Source organism: Grus americana, chromosome Z (genome assembly GCF_028858705.1).
Source record: "Grus americana isolate bGruAme1 chromosome Z, bGruAme1.mat, whole genome shotgun sequence".
In the NCBI taxonomy this organism is placed as follows: domain Eukaryota; kingdom Metazoa; phylum Chordata; class Aves; order Gruiformes; family Gruidae; genus Grus; species Grus americana.
The window spans coordinates 9,508,074-9,529,120 of record NC_072891.1 but is presented as its reverse complement, the minus strand read 5'-3'; the positions used below and the strand labels follow the sequence as shown (position 1 = coordinate 9,529,120).

Here is a 21,047-nt window from a genome sequence, read left to right as displayed (position 1 = left end):
ATGACTGACAGGTAGGATGATAATGTTGTCCACAGCGATTGAGAATGGAGGCGGAGGAGAGATGAGAGAGGGTTTGGGAAGAAAAATTCAAGAGTTCTGTTCTATACATAATGAGCTTGATCTGACAGCTAGACATCCACTAGGAGATGCTGGAAAGGCAGGCCAAGATTTTAGTTTGAACAGGAGTCAGTCCTGCAGTAAAGAAGTTAGATATGCAAGCTGTCACTATAAAAATAGTAGCCGAATTTGTGTTGGTGGATAAGGCTGCTAGGGACAAGGCTTGGATGAAGAAAGCAAGGGAGACCTGTTTATGTCCCTAAATGGATGGGGAAGAGAGACGGGAGAAGACAGAGTAATCAAGCTGAAGATGCAGGGCATATCATTGTTATAAATACAAGTAAAAGTACATGGAAATTATGATCTCTCTTAAAGAAGGACAGGGAGGTCAAGTAAAATACTATCCTAAAGCTGATGAGTTGATAAGAAATGTGATTTTAAAAGACCCAAAAAAGCTCTCTTGGCAAGTAGATACAGAAGGAACTTTTGGCCTGCTCAAAAGTAAGGGATATGGGGAAATTTATTTCTCAAAGCAATTGATTGTGTGAAAATTGGAAAGTTGGAGATCTGTTTGGTGGGCCCTTAGGAGAAACAAGTGCCTTGCATAGAGAAGTGGGCTTGTGATGGATGATGGTCAGGCACCTGTCCAAGGAAAGGTTAATAAAAAAATTAAAAAAAAGAAAAGGAAAAAACTTTCATAAAAGAAAGTTGCCTTTTGAAACTATTAGGCAACATATGTTGTGTGAACAGGAAGTCACAGTAGAGCAATAATCCTGACAGCTGTGGAGAAACAGGAGTCTGCCGCAGGAACGAACGGCTCGAGACCTGACAAGAATGATGATGGATGCCCCGTTGGTAGTACACGAGGACAAGGCAAGAGACGTTTAAATTGGCTGAACCACAGGAACAACTTTGAGTTGGCATCGCAGCCGGACAAATGAGGCCAGTCCTAATGGTGAGAGAAATGGGAGGGGGGACTGAAGGAAGATGGCAGCAATGCACTCCTCCTTTCCAAGGACGAGGGCTACATCGCCATCTCACCACGAGGTGGCTGCATTTCTCTGTGAACATCCAAGCCCTGAAAAAAGCTGCACACCCTGAAGCACCATGAAAATGAGAATGGGAACAGAGATCGCTTGCAGGATTTGGCCCATCTAATTCAAAGCGCCTTAAGCATTTTGAGGCCCCGTGGGAAAAACAGTGTGTGCTCCATGTCTTGTTCAAGTGGAAGCTGCTCAACAGGTCCTCACTAGTCTGCTGAGCAGTGGTTACTGACCATGTGTCTGTTCGTAGCTTATGGGAGATACAAGGCAATGCCGCATAATTTAGCTTAGAATGAAGAGGATGAAGTTCTTAATTTTCTTCTTGCTTTTCCTGTGAACTAAGAGTAGGTACATAGACTGCTGCTGAGGTTCAGCCAATTCATGGAAACTTGTCAAGCCATGGAAACTTGATTGTGAATCTGGGATGTGCATCTCATAAAGGTTAAACTCTGATGCTTTTTCAGATGCCCAGATTCGGTTATTAAAGCAAATTTCTAGAACAGGTATTTGAGTCAAATAAGTCCACAGGAAATATGGTCCCATAAATTAAATGGCCAAATTATTCGTTGTTTTGCACATCCTAAATTCAGTTGATGTCAGCAAGATGTAGCAGAAATTTGCTCCCAAGTGGTCAAAACATGAGTATTTTTTCTTATCTAAAGTGTGCTGAAAATAGGAAGGATAAGGGTTGGGGAAGGATAAGGATATTTTGGGTACAGTAGTTCTAGATAAAATCTTCAGCTCTCCTTGGCTTTTGTCTGTTTTCTCCCATCTTCCTCTCACCTCTGTCACCTGAGTTTGCAAGATTTTTTGGACAGGAAATATCTTTTTATTACACCTTTTTGTGGTACCAAACCCCGTGGAACTGCAATTCCTGATGTCAGTTTATACACATTGTCACTTTGGGTCAAAGTTTGAAAGAAAATCATTAAAAGTACCTCTTTGACCTGTCTCAGGAAAAATGACCATAATATTTTACTATGGGATGTCAGCATCAAGCCCAGTATCTGGTTTTGTTAGAAGGAATCTTTCAGGAAGAGAATCCAAAAAGTATTGTAATACTTCAAAATATTGAGACCCTCATGTGTAAGGAGATTTTTTTTCAGTAACATCACTGATAAATATGTACTATTTTAAATCTGATTTGTCTAAGATGGCATTCGAAAAAATGAGATCTTGATGATTTGCTACTTTTAGAAACCTTTCCCCTTGTAAAGAATTTTCCATTTTCATCCCTGCAAAGACCTAGAGACAATCTGCTGGCCCACTTTACAGTTACATGGATAAATTCATGAATTTACATTAGAGTTACTTAAAGGGGGATTTTACACACTTAAACAATTTTTATTGAGCTTTCCTGTATCCTTTCCAAGTTGTGGGCATGCTTCTTGGCCTTTCATGATTCACACTGCGAATAATTAGTAATAAAAATAATATACTATTATACTAAACCAAAACATGTTGGACCAGACTATCTTTCCTTTGCTGACAGTGGAATGCCTTCATTCCTCTGGGTCTGTGTGATGATGTACATATTTCATTTTGCATAGAAAATACATTCCATTTCTACTTTCCTGAACTATCAGGCTCAAAACCCCCTATTACTGGATTTGTCCAAGTGGAACAATCCCTCAATTGTTTCCTGGAAGATTCAGTAGTTGGTCTGACTGTCTTTCAAAAGTTGGACGTAGAGGACCACATTTATGCCCAGGTAGGCACTTTTGTAGTAGCAGACAGAGGTGCCCATCACTGTGTGATTTGTCTCTGGCTTCTAGCGTGATCATGTGAACATGCTGCTCTCTGCTGAATGCAGCAAAAAGTTCTTTATCCTTCACCTAGATGCAGGGACTCTTTGGGGAGGGAAAACAAAGAAGCCCTTAGACACAAGTTTCTGCTTTATTCATCCCTCTGAAACTTGAAAGATTACACTCATGGTGAGTTTGACCCAATGTTTTTGGCATCTGTGAACCATATGTCTTTTTTTCAGTTCATCAAAACTGCTGGTGACAGAACACAGCACCCCTTGGGGTTTTGCGCCTGTGTGAAGTGACAGTGTCATCCTGGCCTTTCCAGTGATGAGTTAAGCACACCCAAGGCCCTGCATGCCTGAGCCATTATCCATCCTTCCTAGAAGATGAGTTGCAGAGCATAGATAAATCATCCCTCCTCCTCAATCAGACCACAGGGCAGCAAAGTCTGGACTGATCCTGACTTGCCTGTGTTACAGAGCTACTCACCGGCATTGTCTGGCTGCCATGCAAAGCATTGATGGCTGCTTGGGCCTCCGCATGTGAAGAGTATTTCACAAATGCACAGCCTGGAAGAGGAAAAAGAAGAACATGAGAAGGGTTGCACAGGTACCATGAAAGTCCATCTAGTTGAGTATCATGTCCTCAGAATTGGCCAGTAAAGATGCTTGTGGAGAAAGTATAACAAGCAAACATGCACCAGGTTATTCCTTCCCAAAGTCCAGTCATCAGCAGCCTGAGGACCTCTTCAGGCAAAGCTGCATGCAGAATTCACACACTATTTGTAATTGGCACTGATAGACCCAAACTTAGCAAATACATTTTGAATCTGCTTACGTTTTGACCTCCACAGCTTCTCATGGCAGAAAGTTGCACAATTTTGCAACTTACTGGGTGAAAATTATTTTCCTCTTACATGTATTAAACTTAATGCTGAAATATCCTCCCTTTGGTGATATAAGAAACAGTAAGGAAGTCTGTAAAATTTTTAAGAAAGCCTCACATACTTGTTACAAGCAACCACAGCCCAACTGTACAGAAGGCATTCAGGTTGCTCCAAACCCACAAGGTACCTTATCATATCACTGTCTGGTAAAGCCCCATGACAGATTGCTCAGAGTTTGCCTTAGCTCCAAGTAGCCTTGGTCTGAGAAAGCGTAAGATAGCTTCTGATGAAGAAGCTGGGATGAGAGAGATGCACACATGATGACTGGCACCTTGCCATCACCAAAATCTGAATCTTGGTCTTTCATAGCTGCAGAGCCAGTGCTTGTATAGGTGTTCTCCTCTGGACATTAGTGCTATCTAGGCAGTGCTTCTCCAGCCTGCATTGCCATGTGAGAAGTCTCACACTGAACCCTTACATAAGGTTTTAGGGCAGAAAGGTGCATTTATGAATATGCACTAGAGTGCAGAAATTATCAACACTTCAAAGGGTCACATGCACCATTAGAGTGGGGGAAGGTATTGCTAACACTCTTAGCTACAAGCAAACTGACTCAGAGAGAGGAAGAGTAATTTCCATATGCTAAGGCAGTTTTTGGAACAGATTGGGAGAGATCTGAGAAGTTCTGGCTTCCATCCCCTTCTACTACTACCGAAGACTTTTGAGCTTTTAATCAATTTGCAAAGTCCTAGCTGTTTCCCTGAAGGGGTGCAGATCACTGCGCAGGGGATGCCAGTCCCAACAATGGACCAGCTCTCCTTTATTCCCTTTGCAGAATCTTTAGAAGGTCCACACACTCTTATGGATCCATACAGCACAGGCTGAAAACAGCAGCATTAGGACAACCCACTTGCAAACTAGAAGAATGAGCCTCAAATGTCCCCAAAATCATCACTGCAGACTGGCAGAAGTGAGATTGAAGAAAGCAGTGATAGGCCTTTCTAAAAATAATACACATATATGAAATTATCTTGCTGTTAGGAGCCCTGTCACTTTACATAACGCCCACCTGCCCGCCCCCCCCCCCCCCCCCCCCAGCACTATGCTCAGACTGTGTTTCAGGAAAAGCACAACAATTATGGCTAATAGTTGGATCTAATTTATAAGGAGCTGAGAGGAGACAATCATGAGAAAATGAGATAGATAAACTTCAGCTGGAAACAATAGGGATCAATTATGACATAATCGCAGCCCAGCATTCCCGGGCTCCTGAGATACTGCGCCTTCCTCTTCATTAATCAGAGATAATCCAGAATTAGGGTGTTTAATTATTTGCAGAGATTCTTTTGTACTTTCTGCCTCTAAAAAAGAAGATGCTGATTAGCAAATACACAAAAGCTTTCCAGCTCCAGTCACCCATTGCATTTAGAGCAGGATTTTTGGCTGCAGTGTTGCTGTCATGTTGAAGGCTTCACTCTCTTCAGGTGAAATTCACCCCTGTGATGAGGAACCTGACGGATCATTGGAGCTGGATAAAGGTGGGAGTGAAGGGAGCAGCAGGCATATATATTGTTTAATGCCTAAGATGCTAATAGGATCCCTCCTACTGCTTCCAGTAGGTTTTTGAGGTGCTGTGACAAATGAAAACTCAGTTTTTACCAGTATATGGTGGTAAGGCAATAGCAGAGATCCCAACATTTTGGCCCTTCTGTTTGTGTGGTCAATAGGATGGCTTCTGTACACAATACCAAATGTGCACATAATCTTCCCTCCCATTTTCACCAGAACTGACTCCAGGACCTTGCAATCTGTGAATGTGAATCATGCCATCCTCCTCAGACCAATGATGTCCCTTTGACAGGGCAAATCTGGAGTTTGAAGGGATTTTGACAAACAGAGAGATAGATAACCTGTGCTGAACAGGGAGATACATGTTCTTAAATGTGGTTTTTTTCCCTTATTTCCAGACTATAGAGCTGAAAGGGCTGCTCTGACTGTCTTGTCAGCTTAGAGGAGACTGCAGAGTCAGGGCCTAAGGTTATAATTGTAGAGGGTGTTAAGGCTCCTCTTGTGGAACTTCTGGTGCTGTGGGAAATCTTTACTTTCTGAGTTACTGAAGTAGACAACTGCTGAATAGAGAAACAAAAGAAGGGGGGAAAAGTAAGGCTGTCCAGAGACCAGCAGTGCAGACTCTGTGGGTCCTGCTGACTTGTTGAACTGGACCCACTTCAGCTTCCTCACCTGAGGACTCCTGGCTGCACACTGGTGATTTTTACCCAGACAGGTACAGGAAGGCTCCTACCTCTCCCTGGAGAGGCAGGCTCTGCATTCCCCTTCAGGCAGAGAAATGCCTCAGTCCCAGCTCATCTGCTACCTGGTTGCGTGCTCCAGCCACTGTGCCTACCCCTTCAGGCAGAAGGTATTTCTGCTGCCCCGTGAATGGTATGCCTCATGGCTCTGGACATCACTCATGGCTTCAGGCAAGGTTCAGGCAGCTTTCTGGCTGTGACTGGACTGTGGTGGCATTAAAGTGGGAAGCTGAGACCTACCTTCTGAGAGCATTGCTTGCATCAAGATACCTGAAGGACTTAGAAGCTCATCACGGGGATGCCTGGTGGGGCCTCACAGAATGGGTTGAGTAGGATTGAAGTCTATGGGATCTGATTGCTATCTGGCACTTAGACAATCTGCTTATAACTCAATTTAGGTGGAATTTAAGCCTTATGGGTTTTACCCAAAATAAGTAGCTCACAAGCAATGTGTGTCACATATTGGTTTCTAGCAGATGGAAAACATTACAGACTGGGAATAACTTTGTGGGAGTTGTGGCTTGCCTGACTGTCTCCTAAGATAAGGGCACTAGCCTTAAGTTTTCTGTTGGATTGACTGCTCTGTGTGCGTGTGTGCGTGTATGTAACTGTGTGTGTGTAAATTAGGAGCTTCACATTCTCAGTAAATAGCACCAGCAAATGGAAGCTGGTAATACTAACTCTGTCAAGGCTCAGTATTGATCCTTAACAGCTCAGTGAAATGCAAGCCTGAGACTGCAGCCTGCTAGCACTAATAATTAAACTGGTTAGCAATATGGAGCTGCCACTCAGATTCAGACTTATAATGAAATTGTTTAAGAAGAGAAGAAAAAAAATAGAGCAAGTATGAATACAAGTCTGTGGGCTGGATCTCCTTTGGAACCTGTTTCTTACAGATCTCAGACATTATTGCCTTTATTATTACTCTATTTAACTACTTTGTCATTAGATTTTGTTCTGTGCAATTCCAGGTGGAGGTAGACTTTTTTTTTTTTCTTTTCCCCAATTTACTGATTTGTTCAGTGAATGGAGTGCTTAACTGCCTACTCTTATGACGGTTGGAGCTGTTCTAGGCCAACCTAGCCTACCGCATTCCAGTGAGGCTGCCCCTGTCTTTGAGTATCATGAAACTAAACTAGCCATAAAATTGAAGGAAGGTACCCACAGTTTATTTTCAGCCATTTTTATCAGGAAGGCTGAGCTTTGCTGACTTATATCAAACAGCTGCCCTATAATGCTGGTGTGAAGTCTTTTTTTGGCTGCCAGTGCTTTTATGGAATAGCAGTATCTTTCTCCAGTGTATCACTGCAATTTGGATTTTTTGCCTCCCTGTTGCAAAAATATGCTGTTTGATGTTGTCACATGTCAAAATATCCAGTGAGATATGAACTGTGTCAGCAGGACTGGTCTCTTCCCTGGTGCTGCACATTCCAGCACAGTTTATGATATATTATACGCAGATCAATATTTAATGGACACATTATACTGTCAAGAGAAGAGGGCTTCCTAATCAAATTGAAGTTACTTTGTCTAGAGACTGACGGGGGGAAAAAAATGACCCTCCTATTCAAGAGAGAAGTCTCATTCTTACACTTGGGCTGTAGCACAGGATCCTTTGTCCTATTCAGATAACAAGTGATGCCAAAAAGTGGCAGAAGGAGGTAAGACACCTAGTTTTGCAATGAAGCATTTGCATATTTCAAACAGGAAAGTTCTACAGAGCGTAATATTTAAATCAGCACCTGTACCCTTGCAATTGTGATCACTGGCCGGTGTGTATCTATGCAAAGAGTGAGTGAAGAAGGGGAAGATCTGAGACTAGTGGGTGAGAAATAAGCGGAGATGATAGTGGAGCTGGTGAGGCAAGATGTAAAGTAACAACCTTGGCTTTGTTTAAAGAAAGAATTGGCCTGTTCAACAGAGTGGGGAGAGCACGTCTTGAGTGAACTTAAAGACCTTGTGTTCCAAGGGGAGGCTCTGCCCTGCGATCAAACAGTTATAGGCATCAGTTTGCACGTGATGAGACACAGCTCATTAAGGGCATGGGTTTTTAAGTATAATCAGATTTTTCCTCTCATACACATGCAGACAGCACCCTGACTTCCCTTGGCAAATGTGAATCATCCTAATGGGAGAGATCATAGAATCACAGAATGCTTTGGGTTGGAAGAGACCTCAAAGATCACCTAGTTCCAACCCCCCTGCCATGGGACACCCTCCACTAGACCAGGTTTCCAAAAGCCTCATCCAACCTGGCCTTGAACACTTCCAGGGATGGGGCATCCACAACCTCTCTGGGCAACCTGTTGCCTGGTGCTGTCCTGGTGGCTACCATATATCAGAAAATGATATATACACTGAGACCAGGTCTAGCTTGACACAAGCCATCACCTTACCTTTGCTGTTGCCATCGGGTCCCCGAAGGATTGTGCACTCCTCGATGTTGCCAAATGCTTCGAATAGCCTGCGCACATCATCTTCTGACTGCTGCTTATTGAGCATGCCCACAAAGAGTTTTCTGTCTTCTGGAACAAAATAAAGAGATGCTTACCATATTTCAAGAGGTATGTGAAAGTCAAGGTGGCTCAGTATCACATGCAAAACAAATGGTGATTTCACTGAGGTGACATATTTCAGAAGCTGCTAGTCATTTCAGGTGGCTGGCTCGAAAAACCTTAATAGCACCTGACTTTCAAGGAGTACTTGAAAATAATTTGGCAATTTAAAAAAACCCCAAACCAAACCAACAAACCCAAAAGGTCCAAAATGCCAAAAATATACAAAATCTTTAACTGCTTCTCAAAATCTAGGCACTGAAGTCTTCCAAATCAGCTTTTTCTGATCAAATTTTGCAGTCAGCTTGCAGTAACTGAAATGACAACATTGCTCAGACTGTGATCCAAGAGGAATGTGGATAAAGATAGCATATAGAAATAAAGTCCAAGTGAAAAATAACATAAGCTAGTAACCCTTGCAATACTAAATAACTTGCAGGAAAACAATGTTTAACATAAGGTGTTTTAAATCAGGATATAATGGGAGCCATAGCCTGTAAATGGAGATTTGTGATCTATGCCCACTCACAGACACATACCTACAAGTTTGCATGAGTTTTTTAATATATTTTTAAAGTTCATGTTAAATAAAGCCAAAATTTTTGAAACATATATTGTTTTTCTGAAACAGGCAGTTAACTTCTATGATTACTAATATCTGAGAGAGGTCAAGAAGCTGGTATTTCATATCAAAGTAGGACATGGTCTGTTAGTTGTATTTTGGATGAGGAAGACTACTTATACTTGGACTTATACCAAGTATGGAGATCTTCAGTCGAGAGTGAAACACTTTCAGACAATGTTGGTGAAAACAGACCAAACTAATGCTTGCTGAGTTAGTAGAAAGACATCAGAGAGCACCAAGCGATGCCTCTAAATCAGTTATATGTTCAGAGACTAGAGCCATTACACCAAGGAAAAAAAAAAAAAGAAATTTACATAGTTTACATCGTGTATGTAAACAGGCCATTTGCACATGATTCATAAATGTCTTATTTATCATTCATTAAACACTATGTAAATGTGTGAACCAAGAGGGGTTTTTTTCAGAGCAGTTTACAGAGCAGATGTAGCCAATTTGAATAAATATATGTAAATAAATAAATAAATAGTTTGATTTTTTAGATTTATTTATTCTTAATGCACATGTTAACCTAAAGCTGAACAAAACATTGGTTTGCAACAACCCTTTTCTGGCTGCCTAGCTGGGTGATTTATGTCGCTTTTGTTCACCGAGAAATCATCGGTGTAGGCAATCTGTTCTGCTTCAAGCAGATCAAAATTCCCTTCTCCAAGATTGTCCCAGTTTTGTCTGGGATAGAGTTAATTTTCTTCCTAGTAGCTGGTACAGTGCTGTAGTTTTGATTTAGTATGAGAATAATGTTGATAATACACTGATGTTTTCAGTTGTTGCTAAATAATATTTATCCTAAGTCAAGGACTTTTCAGATTCCCATGCTCTACAGATTGAAGAGGAGGAAGAACAGCCGCGACAGCTGACCCAAACTGGCCAAAGGAATATTCCATACCATATGATGTTGTGCTCAGGATATAAACTGAGGGAGTTGGCTGGGAGCAGGATCACTGCTCAGAGATCACTGCTTGGGGATGAGCTGGTTGGCGGGTGGTGAGCAATTGCACTGTGCATCACTTCTATTATCATTATTATTATTATTATTATTATTATTATTATTATTTCTTCCTTTGCTGTTCTATTAAACTGTCTTTATTTCAACCCATGAGTTTTACTGTTTTTTTCTTTGATTCTCCTCCCCATCCCACCGGGGGTGCGGGGGTGAGTGAGCGGCTGTGTGTTGCTCAGATGCCAGCTGGGGTTAAACCACAGCAAAGATGTACCTGCAAATTGGCAAATTGCTTTACAGCCTTGGATGAGGATAATTTTTCATTCAGTGGATATCAATGAGGATATTAGGAGCTTTCAATCCTGCAATGGAGTTACACATGTGAACGAAAAGTGTACAGAAAACGAAGAGTTATGTTGCCTTCAGCTAGGCAGCTGAAATGGCAGGAAAAATAGGTTGAGGAGGGTACATGTTAATTTCTGATAAGGGAGACAAAACAGGGATAGCCTTCTGATAGACAAACTAAAAGGAAGAAATATGCCTACTTTATGTTGGAATTGATTAAACAAAGGGGCTTTTCAAGGTCTTTGCTGGCAACATGAAGTTCAGGCTTAATGATGCACAAAACCCTAAGTAACACTGGGCGGGTTGTCCCCACCTCAAAAGTAGCTGCTTTGGACATCTGGAAGGTTTGTTTTCTTGACGGCCAACTGGTGTGCAAATGAGACTCTCAAAGGTGGGGTATAAGCCTTAGAGAGGCAGCTACTGAACTTGAGTGTGTGCTCTGTGGGGTTTCTTTCAGTCTAGGACTAGAAAAAGCCTCAGGGAAAGAGTCCAGTCCAAACTCCAACAGTTATGCAGATATTGGAGGAAAACCCACCCAGTGAATATGAGACCAGCTGTCCTGGAAGAAGAGATATTTTAGGAAGGGGGCAGAGCAGAGGGAATGAACTGGGAACACCACCGGCAAAAGGCTTTGCCTACAAAGTTTGTGTCTAGTAAATACTTCCAGCACAGAGGGAGCGTCTGTTATATTGTACTTTATACAGTTTCCCCTGTTTCAAATAAGCTGCATCAGCAGAAGCACTCCTATAGCTGTGTAACTGTATTTTCACCAGGCTTTTTGCTAATATAAATGTATCATTAAAAAAAATCACATCCCTCCTCTGTCAGCAAAACTCTCTAGTGTGGAACTGGCCTGAAAATGCCTTGTCTGGTTTAGTTTATGCAAAGCTTAAACCAGGTGTTTTAGGAATGACTTAATTTGATATTTATTTTATTTTATTTTATTTTATTTTATTTTATCCCCCTTTTCCCCATCTCTGCAGGACACCAGGAGTGGTGAAGGCCAGAGCTGGCTGGCAGAAGATATGGTGCTTTCGTGAGCTGCCTAAAAGGCGGCCATCAGACCACCAGGAACAGGTTCTGCCAAGGGTGAGAACCACCTTCCCCAGGGTGTGCTGGTCCAGCTACTCCAGGGCAGGTGGCATGAAGGGGTCCCCCATGGCCAGCCAGGGTCCAGCACTTCCTGGACATCACCTCTAGCCCCAACTCTATGTCAGCACCTTCTCTCCCTCCTGAAAAACTGTGCCTTGGGTTGTCAGGGGAATCATTTGTCACATTTGCCGTCTCAGAAATCTGCACAAGTCACATACTCGGCTGATAAAAAATGAGTCAGTTTAACAAGGTTTTTTCTCTGAGAGGTTCTTCTAACAAAGTGCTGCATTCACCTTTCACATTCTAGCCCTGTCAGGGAGCTCAGCAGCGTGTTTTAACAACGCCCTTCACACATCTCAGGTGGGAAGAAAGAGGGAGAGACCAAGCAGCTGGGGCCATTCAAAACATTCCCAGTCTTGGCTAATAAGTTTATCCTATAATGGGCTCGTATGCACCTCTCACACTGTGAGTGCCCCCATATGCTGCTCTTCTAGGTCCCAAGCAAAAAGCCAAAATGCCATGCACCGGGGCAACTCCTTTGTATGTCTGCACATGACCATGAGTCTGCCAGAATAAAATGAAGACAGGATGTGCTGGTGTCAGTGGGATGTGTCTGAGCATGTGTGCCCACAACAGATGTTCCCCACCAGACTTTTCCAGTGTCCTTGAATGAGAATGAAGGGCAGTACCTTGCTGTACCATCACTCAGGTCGCTCTACATCCTAGAGAAACCAGAGGTTTAGGCTGCCTTGAGCAGTCCCTGGATCAAGCTGTCCCTGAACTCTGTTCATCTGCAGGGTGTAGGGTGCCCCCCTTACCACCCATGGTCCACCCATACCACCTTGCTGACTCCTGTGCTTTCTCTTTTTTTAGTGAGGGACCATCCCAAATCTATGTGTCTCAGGTCCCACATGTGAATTTCGGAGCACTAGGCAGACTCAGGCCCCATGTCCTTCCTCCATGGCCAAGCTCAGTGCTACCATCCTCATATCAGATTGTGTAAAAAACCTTCAGACTAGGCTCTCGAAGATCTGATAGCCAGGGCTATGAACACACTGTCAAGGAGAACAGAAATACCCTTGTCCGGGGGCAGAAGAGACAAAAAGAGGCTGGGGATGAGCCCATGGTCTGGGATGTCCCCAACATCAGCTGTGGACATGACCATGTGTTCCAGCTTAAGCTGATCCATGGACAACGGGAAGGGAGTGGGACCTCACAGTACCATCCTGTCTTACACAACAGAGGTGGGCAGCCACGAGGAGCAGCCACTATTTCCTCCCTATGAGGGAAATTGTAACAATGAGCTTACTTGGCATGTCTAAGGACAGGTATGATGAAAACCTCTTCTATGTAGCTTCCTCAAGGACACATATGGCCACATGTGTGGTAATGATGCACATCTAAGCATCTCCCCTCTGCTTTTGTCAGGAAGGCCCTGTTCAAATTTCTGTGTATTACACACATCAATGCAACAATTTCAGTTTTTATCTCATGCCCACTTTTCACATGTTAGTGAAGAAACCTTGCTAGCCTTGCTGTGGAGGCAGCTCTTAACAGCAGCAGTCTAAGCAGTGACACTGCCCTGAACCATGGGGGCTGAGTGTGGTGTCCATGTGAGCCTCTTCTTTGTGCTTTTACTTTTCCCTCATTAGACCCCATTATCAGTCTTTCCCCACAACCTGTGTCCTTAATGCCTGCTTGGCCCATGGAAATAACCATGGATGGCTATTTCTCTGTGTTGTGGCACCCAGAAGAGCTGAGGAGGCTTTTGCTGGTGCACTGTGATGCCCTCACCATAAGCAACCTGAGGCACTCCCATAATATTGAAAATTAAGTCCATCCCAAGTCTACACCATTTTGCCATAAACAAACCACAGCAACAGCAGGAGCCAACACACCCCGTTCCTCCCAGGAGGACAAGTAGGGAAAGAAAGGCCACAGCAACGGCAAACAGAGTTCCCAGAGATGTCCCCTTGGTGACATTCCAATATCCCCATGAAACCAGGCTGCCCTCTCCTTGACCACTCTGCCACCGATGGAGGCTTGTGCCCGTCAGGAAAACCTGGCTGCAAGGCACAGTGGTGAAGAAATGTAACTTGTCAGATAAATATGCAGCATCTATAAATCTCCCCGACTGTGTTTATACGAAGCCTCGGCACCTTCCTCAGTGCAAATAGGGGTTAAATTATTCCCTGTTCTATTTGTATTTAAATGTTATGTTTCTATGATAAGCATAAGGCAGAGGTGTCAGACAGGCCTGGGCGAAGGAGACGGCACGCGTGAAAGGTGAAATAATAGAGTGTTGCAATCCAAGTGCAGAGAGGAGATGGGAAGGGGGGACACAGGAACGAGGGGGAGAAGGGGGAGGACGGGCACTAATTAAAGAGACAGAAGGGACAATGAGACGCAGGATGTTTGACCCTCTGCGGAGCAAGAGGACAAGAACAAGAATCACAGCAATTGTGGAGGGACTGGGGGAAAATTAGGGTCACTCACAGAGAGACATGACACAGGTTTGTGTTTATCCAGATAGCTCTCACTAATGTATGTGTGTGCTTGGGGGTACATTTAGATAAGAGTATATAAATACACTTGTGTTCTTATATTCCTCATGCAAAACAAAGAGGTTGAATCCTTGTACTAGGAAAGCGTAAGCCAGCTTTACCATGAAGAACACTGCATACAAGGTCTTGAAAATAAAGAGGGACAGATCTACCACCTTTGTGGCCCAGGCTAATCAGGAGGGTGAACCAGAAGATCACCATGGTCCCTTCTAGCCACAAACCCCCTTATTCGAAAACCTGTGAGCCTCCCTATTTCATCCTGAGTTCATTGCCAGGGCATCACACACAGATAGTGTGTGTGCTTCTTTGTGCAAGAACAAAACTGGCGTTTGCGTATTTCTGTATGGGAACAAGCATCTTCTGTATGCACATGGTATTCACCAGAGCAGCTCTCTGATGTAACTCGATGCCTTTGGCTTTCTAAGCATCAGGGCCAGGTTGCTTTATGGCTTCGTTTCAGAAACCAGATGCTAATTAATTCCATTATTTATATAGCTAATAATTATTTGTCCCTGCTGCTATTCCCCTCCTCCCGAAACATTGCTTGCACACACAGTGAGGGACCAGCTGCAGAGCCTCAGTCCAGGCACCAGGAAGGCCTTTAAGCTTATCTCCTTGGCATTATGACAGAACAAATGAGCAGCCTAGACAAGTTTTCTGCTGCAGGTGTGGGTAAGAAGAAAATGCTGCTGCATAGGACCAAGTGGCACATCTACCAGAGAGGATGCAAGAGGCAGACTGGATCTTCCTTGTCCGGTCTCCTGACTGGTCCTCAGCAGGTGGAGTTTCATGAGAGAGGAGTAGAGGGGCAGGATCACCTCCCTCGACCTGCTGGTCACACCTCTTTTGATGCAGCCCAGGACACGGTTGGCTTTCTGGGCTGCAAGCGCACACTGCCGGCTCATGTTGAGCTCTTCGTCAATCAACACCCCCAAGTCCTTCTCCTCAGGGCTGCTCTCAATCCATTCCTTGCCCAGCCTGTAGTCATGCTTGGGATTGCCCTGACTCATGTGCTGGACCTTGCACTTGGCCTTGTTGAACTTCATGCAGTTCACACGGGCCCACCTCTCCAGCCTGTCAAGGTCCCTCTGGATGGCATCCCTTCCCTCCAGCGTGTTGACCACACCACACAGCTTGGTGTCGTTGGCAAACTTGCTGAGGGTGCACTCAATCCCACTGTCCATGTCGCTGGCAAAGATGTTAAACAGCGCCGGTCCCAGTACCGACCCCTGAGGAATGCCACTTGTCATTCATCACCTCCCTCGACCTGCTGGTTACACTTCTTTTTATGCAGCCTAGGATACAGTTAGCTTTCTGGGCTGTGCGTGCACATTGCTGACTCATGTCCAGCTTTTTATCCACCAGTACCCACAAGTCCAGGCAGTGGGTTCAGGAATCTGCCAAAGCCACAGTGGTGAACAAGAGCTATAAACCTGGGTTTTTTGGACAGTCGTGGACAAGGTATCCTCCTCAGGCCAAAGAAGAAAGGAGGACCTATAGAGCAGGTGCTCCGAACATTAGGAAAGTTTGGGTTGAGCTCTAAACTTAAATCTGCAAGCTCAAACCGGCTCCCCTCTTGAGCTGGAGTGCCCTGCCGCTCCCCTCAACCCATGCTAATCAGGCGGATCAACAGGCTAAAAGCAGGGCATTTCCTGGGGCCTGGGCTGCACACTCCTCTTGCCATTTTCACAGCAGTCCTACAGCTCCGTGATGATAATTACAGCCCTTTCCACAGGGGAAGCGATTACGAATTCTGTTGTAGCTAATTGTAAATTAGCTAATTATCTTCTCCGTGGTACCTTGCTGGAAAATACATGAACCTTGTAAAATGGAGGCGTTTCAAAAATTAGGACGGAGGGAAAAAACAACAACAACCACCAAAAACCCAATCTACTCTGGAAACCACGGAAACCTACTGCTACCTAACTCCAGACAATAGCAGCCTAATCCTCCTTCCACCTGCATGGGCTCCTGTTTCCCCGCTTTTCGCTCCCCCTCCCCATATCAAACAACACCCACAAGGGGCTAATTCTGCTGCAGGCTTTAAAATGTTTGCTGAGTTCACCTGTTCCTTGCAGCTGGGTGTTGTGGGGCATCCCTAATCACATCTTAGCAGGAGTGATTTCTTTGTGCTCATCTCTTCCCCTCCTCCCTCCCTGGTTTGGTTTTACTTAACAGATTCTTTATATCCCATACGTTAGCAGATATGATTGCACAGCTGCTGGTCTCCGACTGCTGGAGACAGAGGCTTTGAGACACCCAGGCTTGAGAGAATAACAGCTAATCTGAACAGCTGTGTGATGGGGACAAGCGCAAATGAATATAAGCCCAGGTGTGGGAACATAATTCTCCTGCACAAAGAAGGAAGCTTCATCCCACAGGTGGGTTACTCTCCACTGTTGCATCTGAAAAAATTAGTTTGAGGGATTTCTCTTATTTAATTGCTTGGCTGCACTCTGAGCCTTGACTTGGACATGGATCCTGTATACAGAGTGAAAGAACAGCTGTACAAGAGGCAGCAGGTCTGTTTGACTCAGTGTGCTGCCTCTGGTAATGGCCAGTTGTGGATATCTAGGAAAGAGAACAAGAACAGAGGAAGGTATTTTATTAATCACCGCAAATATTCTCCTAGATTCCAGTGCTCTACAGTTTAGGGACTTCTGGAGTCTGCAGTGCTTTTTTTTCATATGTAAAAGTTTTTGAAGTGTCTTTCTTTGATGTAATTATTCATTGGGCAGCAAGATGTTCTGCAGCTTAATCATACATTGTGTTAGGAACCTCTTCCTTTTATTTATTTTGAACATGCCACAAACTATTTTCAATAGACAGGCCCTAGATCTTATTTTGGAAAAGAGTGGAAATCACTCCTGATCCAGTTATGGAAGAGTTGACCCATGAGGATACGCAAGAACTTGGCCAAAGTTCTTGTCTGCACATTTCAGACTGGTATTTGGGACTCCTGGGTCCCATCTCAAGCTGTGCTCTGGGTATCGTGGAAGGCAAATACCAATTTTTCCTTAGAGTAATTAGCTATTCCTGGTACCAGAGACATGGATGACAATGTAGTTACTGTTACTAAACACTTACAATACACTTCTGCCAAGGAAGGGTTTAATTCTGAATAGAAAGCCTTGCTTTAGCAAATTACAATGACTGTGGATCTTGGAGTCATCCTCCAGGGAGAGATTTTCATGTCCTGCGGTGGTGTGATCTCTAAAGACAGTGCCACAATGATCTAGGTGCGAGTGTCCAAGAGAACACTGATGTTGGCTGCTGTTGGCCCTATGAGCAACTGGAAAGAAATTGCCCATGTTGCCAACTGGTGAATCCAGACTCTAAGGTTTTAATTAAATGTGTCTGGGCCTTTTTGCTACTTTTGGGGTCCTCATCTATACTACAGTCCTATCCTCCTGAGCAGAGATACCTGCTTAGCAGACAACTGGAAGAGGTCCTCAGTCTGCATCAGCTGCTAAACCATGTCCAGAAATTGGGAAAGCAAGCATATGAACAGGATGGATAAAGTGCAGAGCTAGGACAAAAAAATGGAAGGAGATGGAGAAGACTATTCAGACCAGGAGGATGAATGCTGTTTGGGCTTGGATGGCCTGTGCTTCTGTGGCAAGACCTGCTGTCTACCTGCACTGAAACGAAATCCAACCTTAAACCTATAGCCTCATCTGGACAGTACAGATGAAAGCACTCAGGCTCCCTCTGTGCAGATAGGTTATGGACAAAACTTGGGCACCAGGCCAAGCAAACCCTGCCATGAAGACATAGCCTAAACGATTCTTTTAACAGCAGACTCTTCTTGTACAGCTGAGAATATTATAACCCCAAGACAAATATCAGTAGTTCTGACTTGCTGAACAGCGCCGTCACAACTGTCCATTGCCAAGAGATGCTATTCCCTGTGCAGATCTTAAATGACAGGTTTTATGGTGTTTGATATTGAGCTGGGAAAACAACTTGCAACAATCCACTTTATTAGTAACCCTTGCTTAGGAAAGCTGGTGGTGAAAGCAGTCTAAAACCTGGTGTCATGCAAAACACAAAGACCCTGTATGATTTGTGCGTGGCAGATCATAATTCTTCCAAGTTTATTCATTATCTGAAACACTCAACTGGAATATTTCTGAGAACGATTCATGAGGCGATGCTTTTTAGGAAAAGACTCAGGAGTCAAAATCTGACCTTTCTAAATTTAATGTATAGCAAAAACACTCACTTTCTCTTCACCATCACTCCACAATAGGAAGAATATTTGAATTCACATCAGTCTTCCAATCATGAAAAAAAAAAAAAATATGCCTCTTTCCCTAGGTATTAGCAGCCTGTGCTAACAGTTCCCATTTCCTGGGAACACCCTTGGAAATATTCATGGGAGAAAAGCACCCAAGGAGACCCAGCATTGAAGTGCAGAGGCGTGCAGCTGTGCTGTAACTAAACTTTGCCGGATTTTCCATGACTATTTGGTCTTCTTCCTCCTGCAAATCTACAGATGTCTCCCTGGCCCAGCTTGATAGGTTTCCCAAAGAAGAAGGGGGTGAAGGAGAAGACAGTCTTGTACTATCAAATGACACCTCAAACGAACACTGAATCACGCTTTTACAATCATCTTTCAGAAGCAGCTCAGATTTGAATATAACTCCTACAGCCTCTGGTTCTGGGGAATTTAACACATCTTAATTCTTACGTGTAACATCCCCTTTTCACTCTGTGGCCACACAAGGCTGAGCCTGAAGGGCTGTTTGGTTTTCACACTCATTCAGAGCAAAGCTTAGAAGCTTCCTGACAAACTCTGCAGGGTCAGTGGTGTCAAGCCTGGTATGTCAGGAAAATAAGTTTCAGTTCCTAAACTCATCTCACTGGTGACCCATCAGGGCTTTGAAACCCTTTCCAGAAGCCTAGGAGGCCAGGACACTAATCTGTGGTAGCATTACAGCCTTGAGCACTGAGGAATGTTGGAACAGCAAAGACATGGGCAGGAAGGGGGGTGGGAAGGACATATTTTCTCTTGCAGGAGCTGTGACGACATTTCAGATCAAATTAAACTTCAGTTTTTAAAGACTTCAGTGGAGGTAATTGAAACACTTCCTCACAATTGCCTGAACCTAAGTGTTATCTCTCTTTTCCTCTGTATATCATCCCTTTTCCCCCAAGCCTGAGACAGCCCTGCATGGCCACAGCCTCCTTAATATTAAAGACGGTGATTAAATGGGATTCGCCAAAAGACAAAGGGCTGAAAACCTGCCAATTGTTAATCCCTCTTTCACTGTGCTTAAAAATTCCATTTCCTTCATTTGAAGAAGGGGGGGGGGGGGAGAGAAAAGAGAATTATACGCCTATGTCTAATTTAAATTCTGGCGTCGCGGGTCCTGTTCCCTTCTCCCTCTCTTGACGTCTGAATATATTCCTTTATTACCATTATTACAGCTTTCTGATTGCATTAAAATTCATCCACACGCTTCTCTCCACATTCCACTTTTCTTTTGCCAGTTTTTTTGCTAATTCCCTTTTTCTCTCCCCCCTTCCCTCCCCACTTTCAAATTATACAGAATATCATTAAAGATCTCCACAAAATGCCTCAACTCCTTTCTCTCTTGCTTTTATAAACTTGCTGGCTTTTTTCCTCTCTATCCCCTCGTCTACAAACAAAGAAAATGAAGGGGAAGCAAAAGAATACAATAATAATAAAGGAATCCAAGCAGCATGTCTCATAGGTCTCAATAACACCTTTCCTACATCATACAGCTCCGGGCCTAATGCTCACTTCAGTTATGAAGCCGTATTTCACACAGAAGTTTTGTGTATTATTTGTTTGACGCTTGTACCCAGAATCCACAGCTAAAATCAAAAGTGGAGTGTGCCAGGCTGTGTATGTAAGCGTGGAAAGAGACAGTCCTGCCTGTAACTATAAGCAGAAAAATAAGGAGGTTGGAAATAGAAATAAAATTTTACCCTGCTTTACAGAGCAAGAACTGAAATTCCATAAGGATTTGCCTAAGGATGTGAGCAGCAGAGCTGGGCGTGCAGTGCATGTGCCCAGCTGCAGGTAATAAGTTCAAGATCTGAACGTGCGTAGGGATCCGTGCGTTTAGTCCTTCAGACATCCTGCTGACTGCAAGGAGGCCTTAAAAGTGACATTTTTTTCCCCACAAGGCAGATCACCTAAAAAGAAGGTGCATCTTTACTTAAGCCAGTCCCAATTTATGTAGGTGGAAGTTCCAGCCTGGGGATTTTGTAGGTAAAAATGAAGGTGAGAATTTGGCTCCTCTCCTGTGCGGGATGCCATCTGCCTTACGGGCATTGGAACTGTGGGGAGGGGGCATGACGTAGTGCCAGTGCGATCAGCTTGGGGTGACTGATCCCCCTAACCTGTCCTTGTGACTCTCCTAGCCCAGCTGGGAGGAACAAGCTGCTGTTGTGAAACTTTCATCCATTCTCTCCAGGTCTTCCTAGGCTGCCTAAGTAGGTTTTGGTTTTTTTGGGGGGGTTAATTATTATTTTTGCTGCTGTCACCCTCAGTTACACTGATGTAATGAAAAGACTGAAACTGGATGAAAAACAGGATTTTCTTTATATGGGAAATATTGATGTCTCAAAAAATGTACTTCCACTTTGAAGTGGAGAGGCCAAAGTTCTTGTGAAATGAAAATTCTTCAGTTGTGAAATGTTACAGGGTATTGTCTCAGCAGAATAAAAAGACTTTGTCTTAATAACCTCAAAACGTAAAATATATAAAGCAGAATGGCTGTGGTTTTCAGCCAGACAAAAGAGAGTACATTTTCACACATTGTATGAATAAATGAAAGACGTTTCTGCCATGGGATGTTGCTGAACACAAAAGTCATAAATTAGCTGCAAG

General features: G+C 43.8%; 1 protein-coding gene across 12 annotated transcripts in view; it reads right to left on the bottom strand.

Annotated features, from left to right (window-relative positions):
* The window catches only part of CELF4 (CUGBP Elav-like family member 4), a 730,009-nt gene that overhangs the window by 107,170 nt on the left and 601,792 nt on the right, over positions 1-21,047 (bottom strand). For 8 of the 12 annotated variants that reach the window (XR_008574695.1, XM_054810355.1, XM_054810351.1 and 5 more), the window contains exons 4-5: positions 8,440-8,568; positions 3,338-3,417 (exon numbers count right to left, since the gene is read on the bottom strand). Coding sequence is in view for 11 of the 12 variants with exons in the window: in XM_054810355.1 (XP_054666330.1) it covers positions 3,338-3,417; positions 8,440-8,568 (209 nt within the window). In the remaining variant the exon portion in view is untranslated. The remainder of the gene's footprint in view (positions 1-3,337; positions 3,418-8,439; positions 8,569-21,047) is intronic. The other 4 variants (XM_054810359.1, XM_054810354.1, XM_054810360.1 and 1 more) reach the window with 1 other exon arrangement.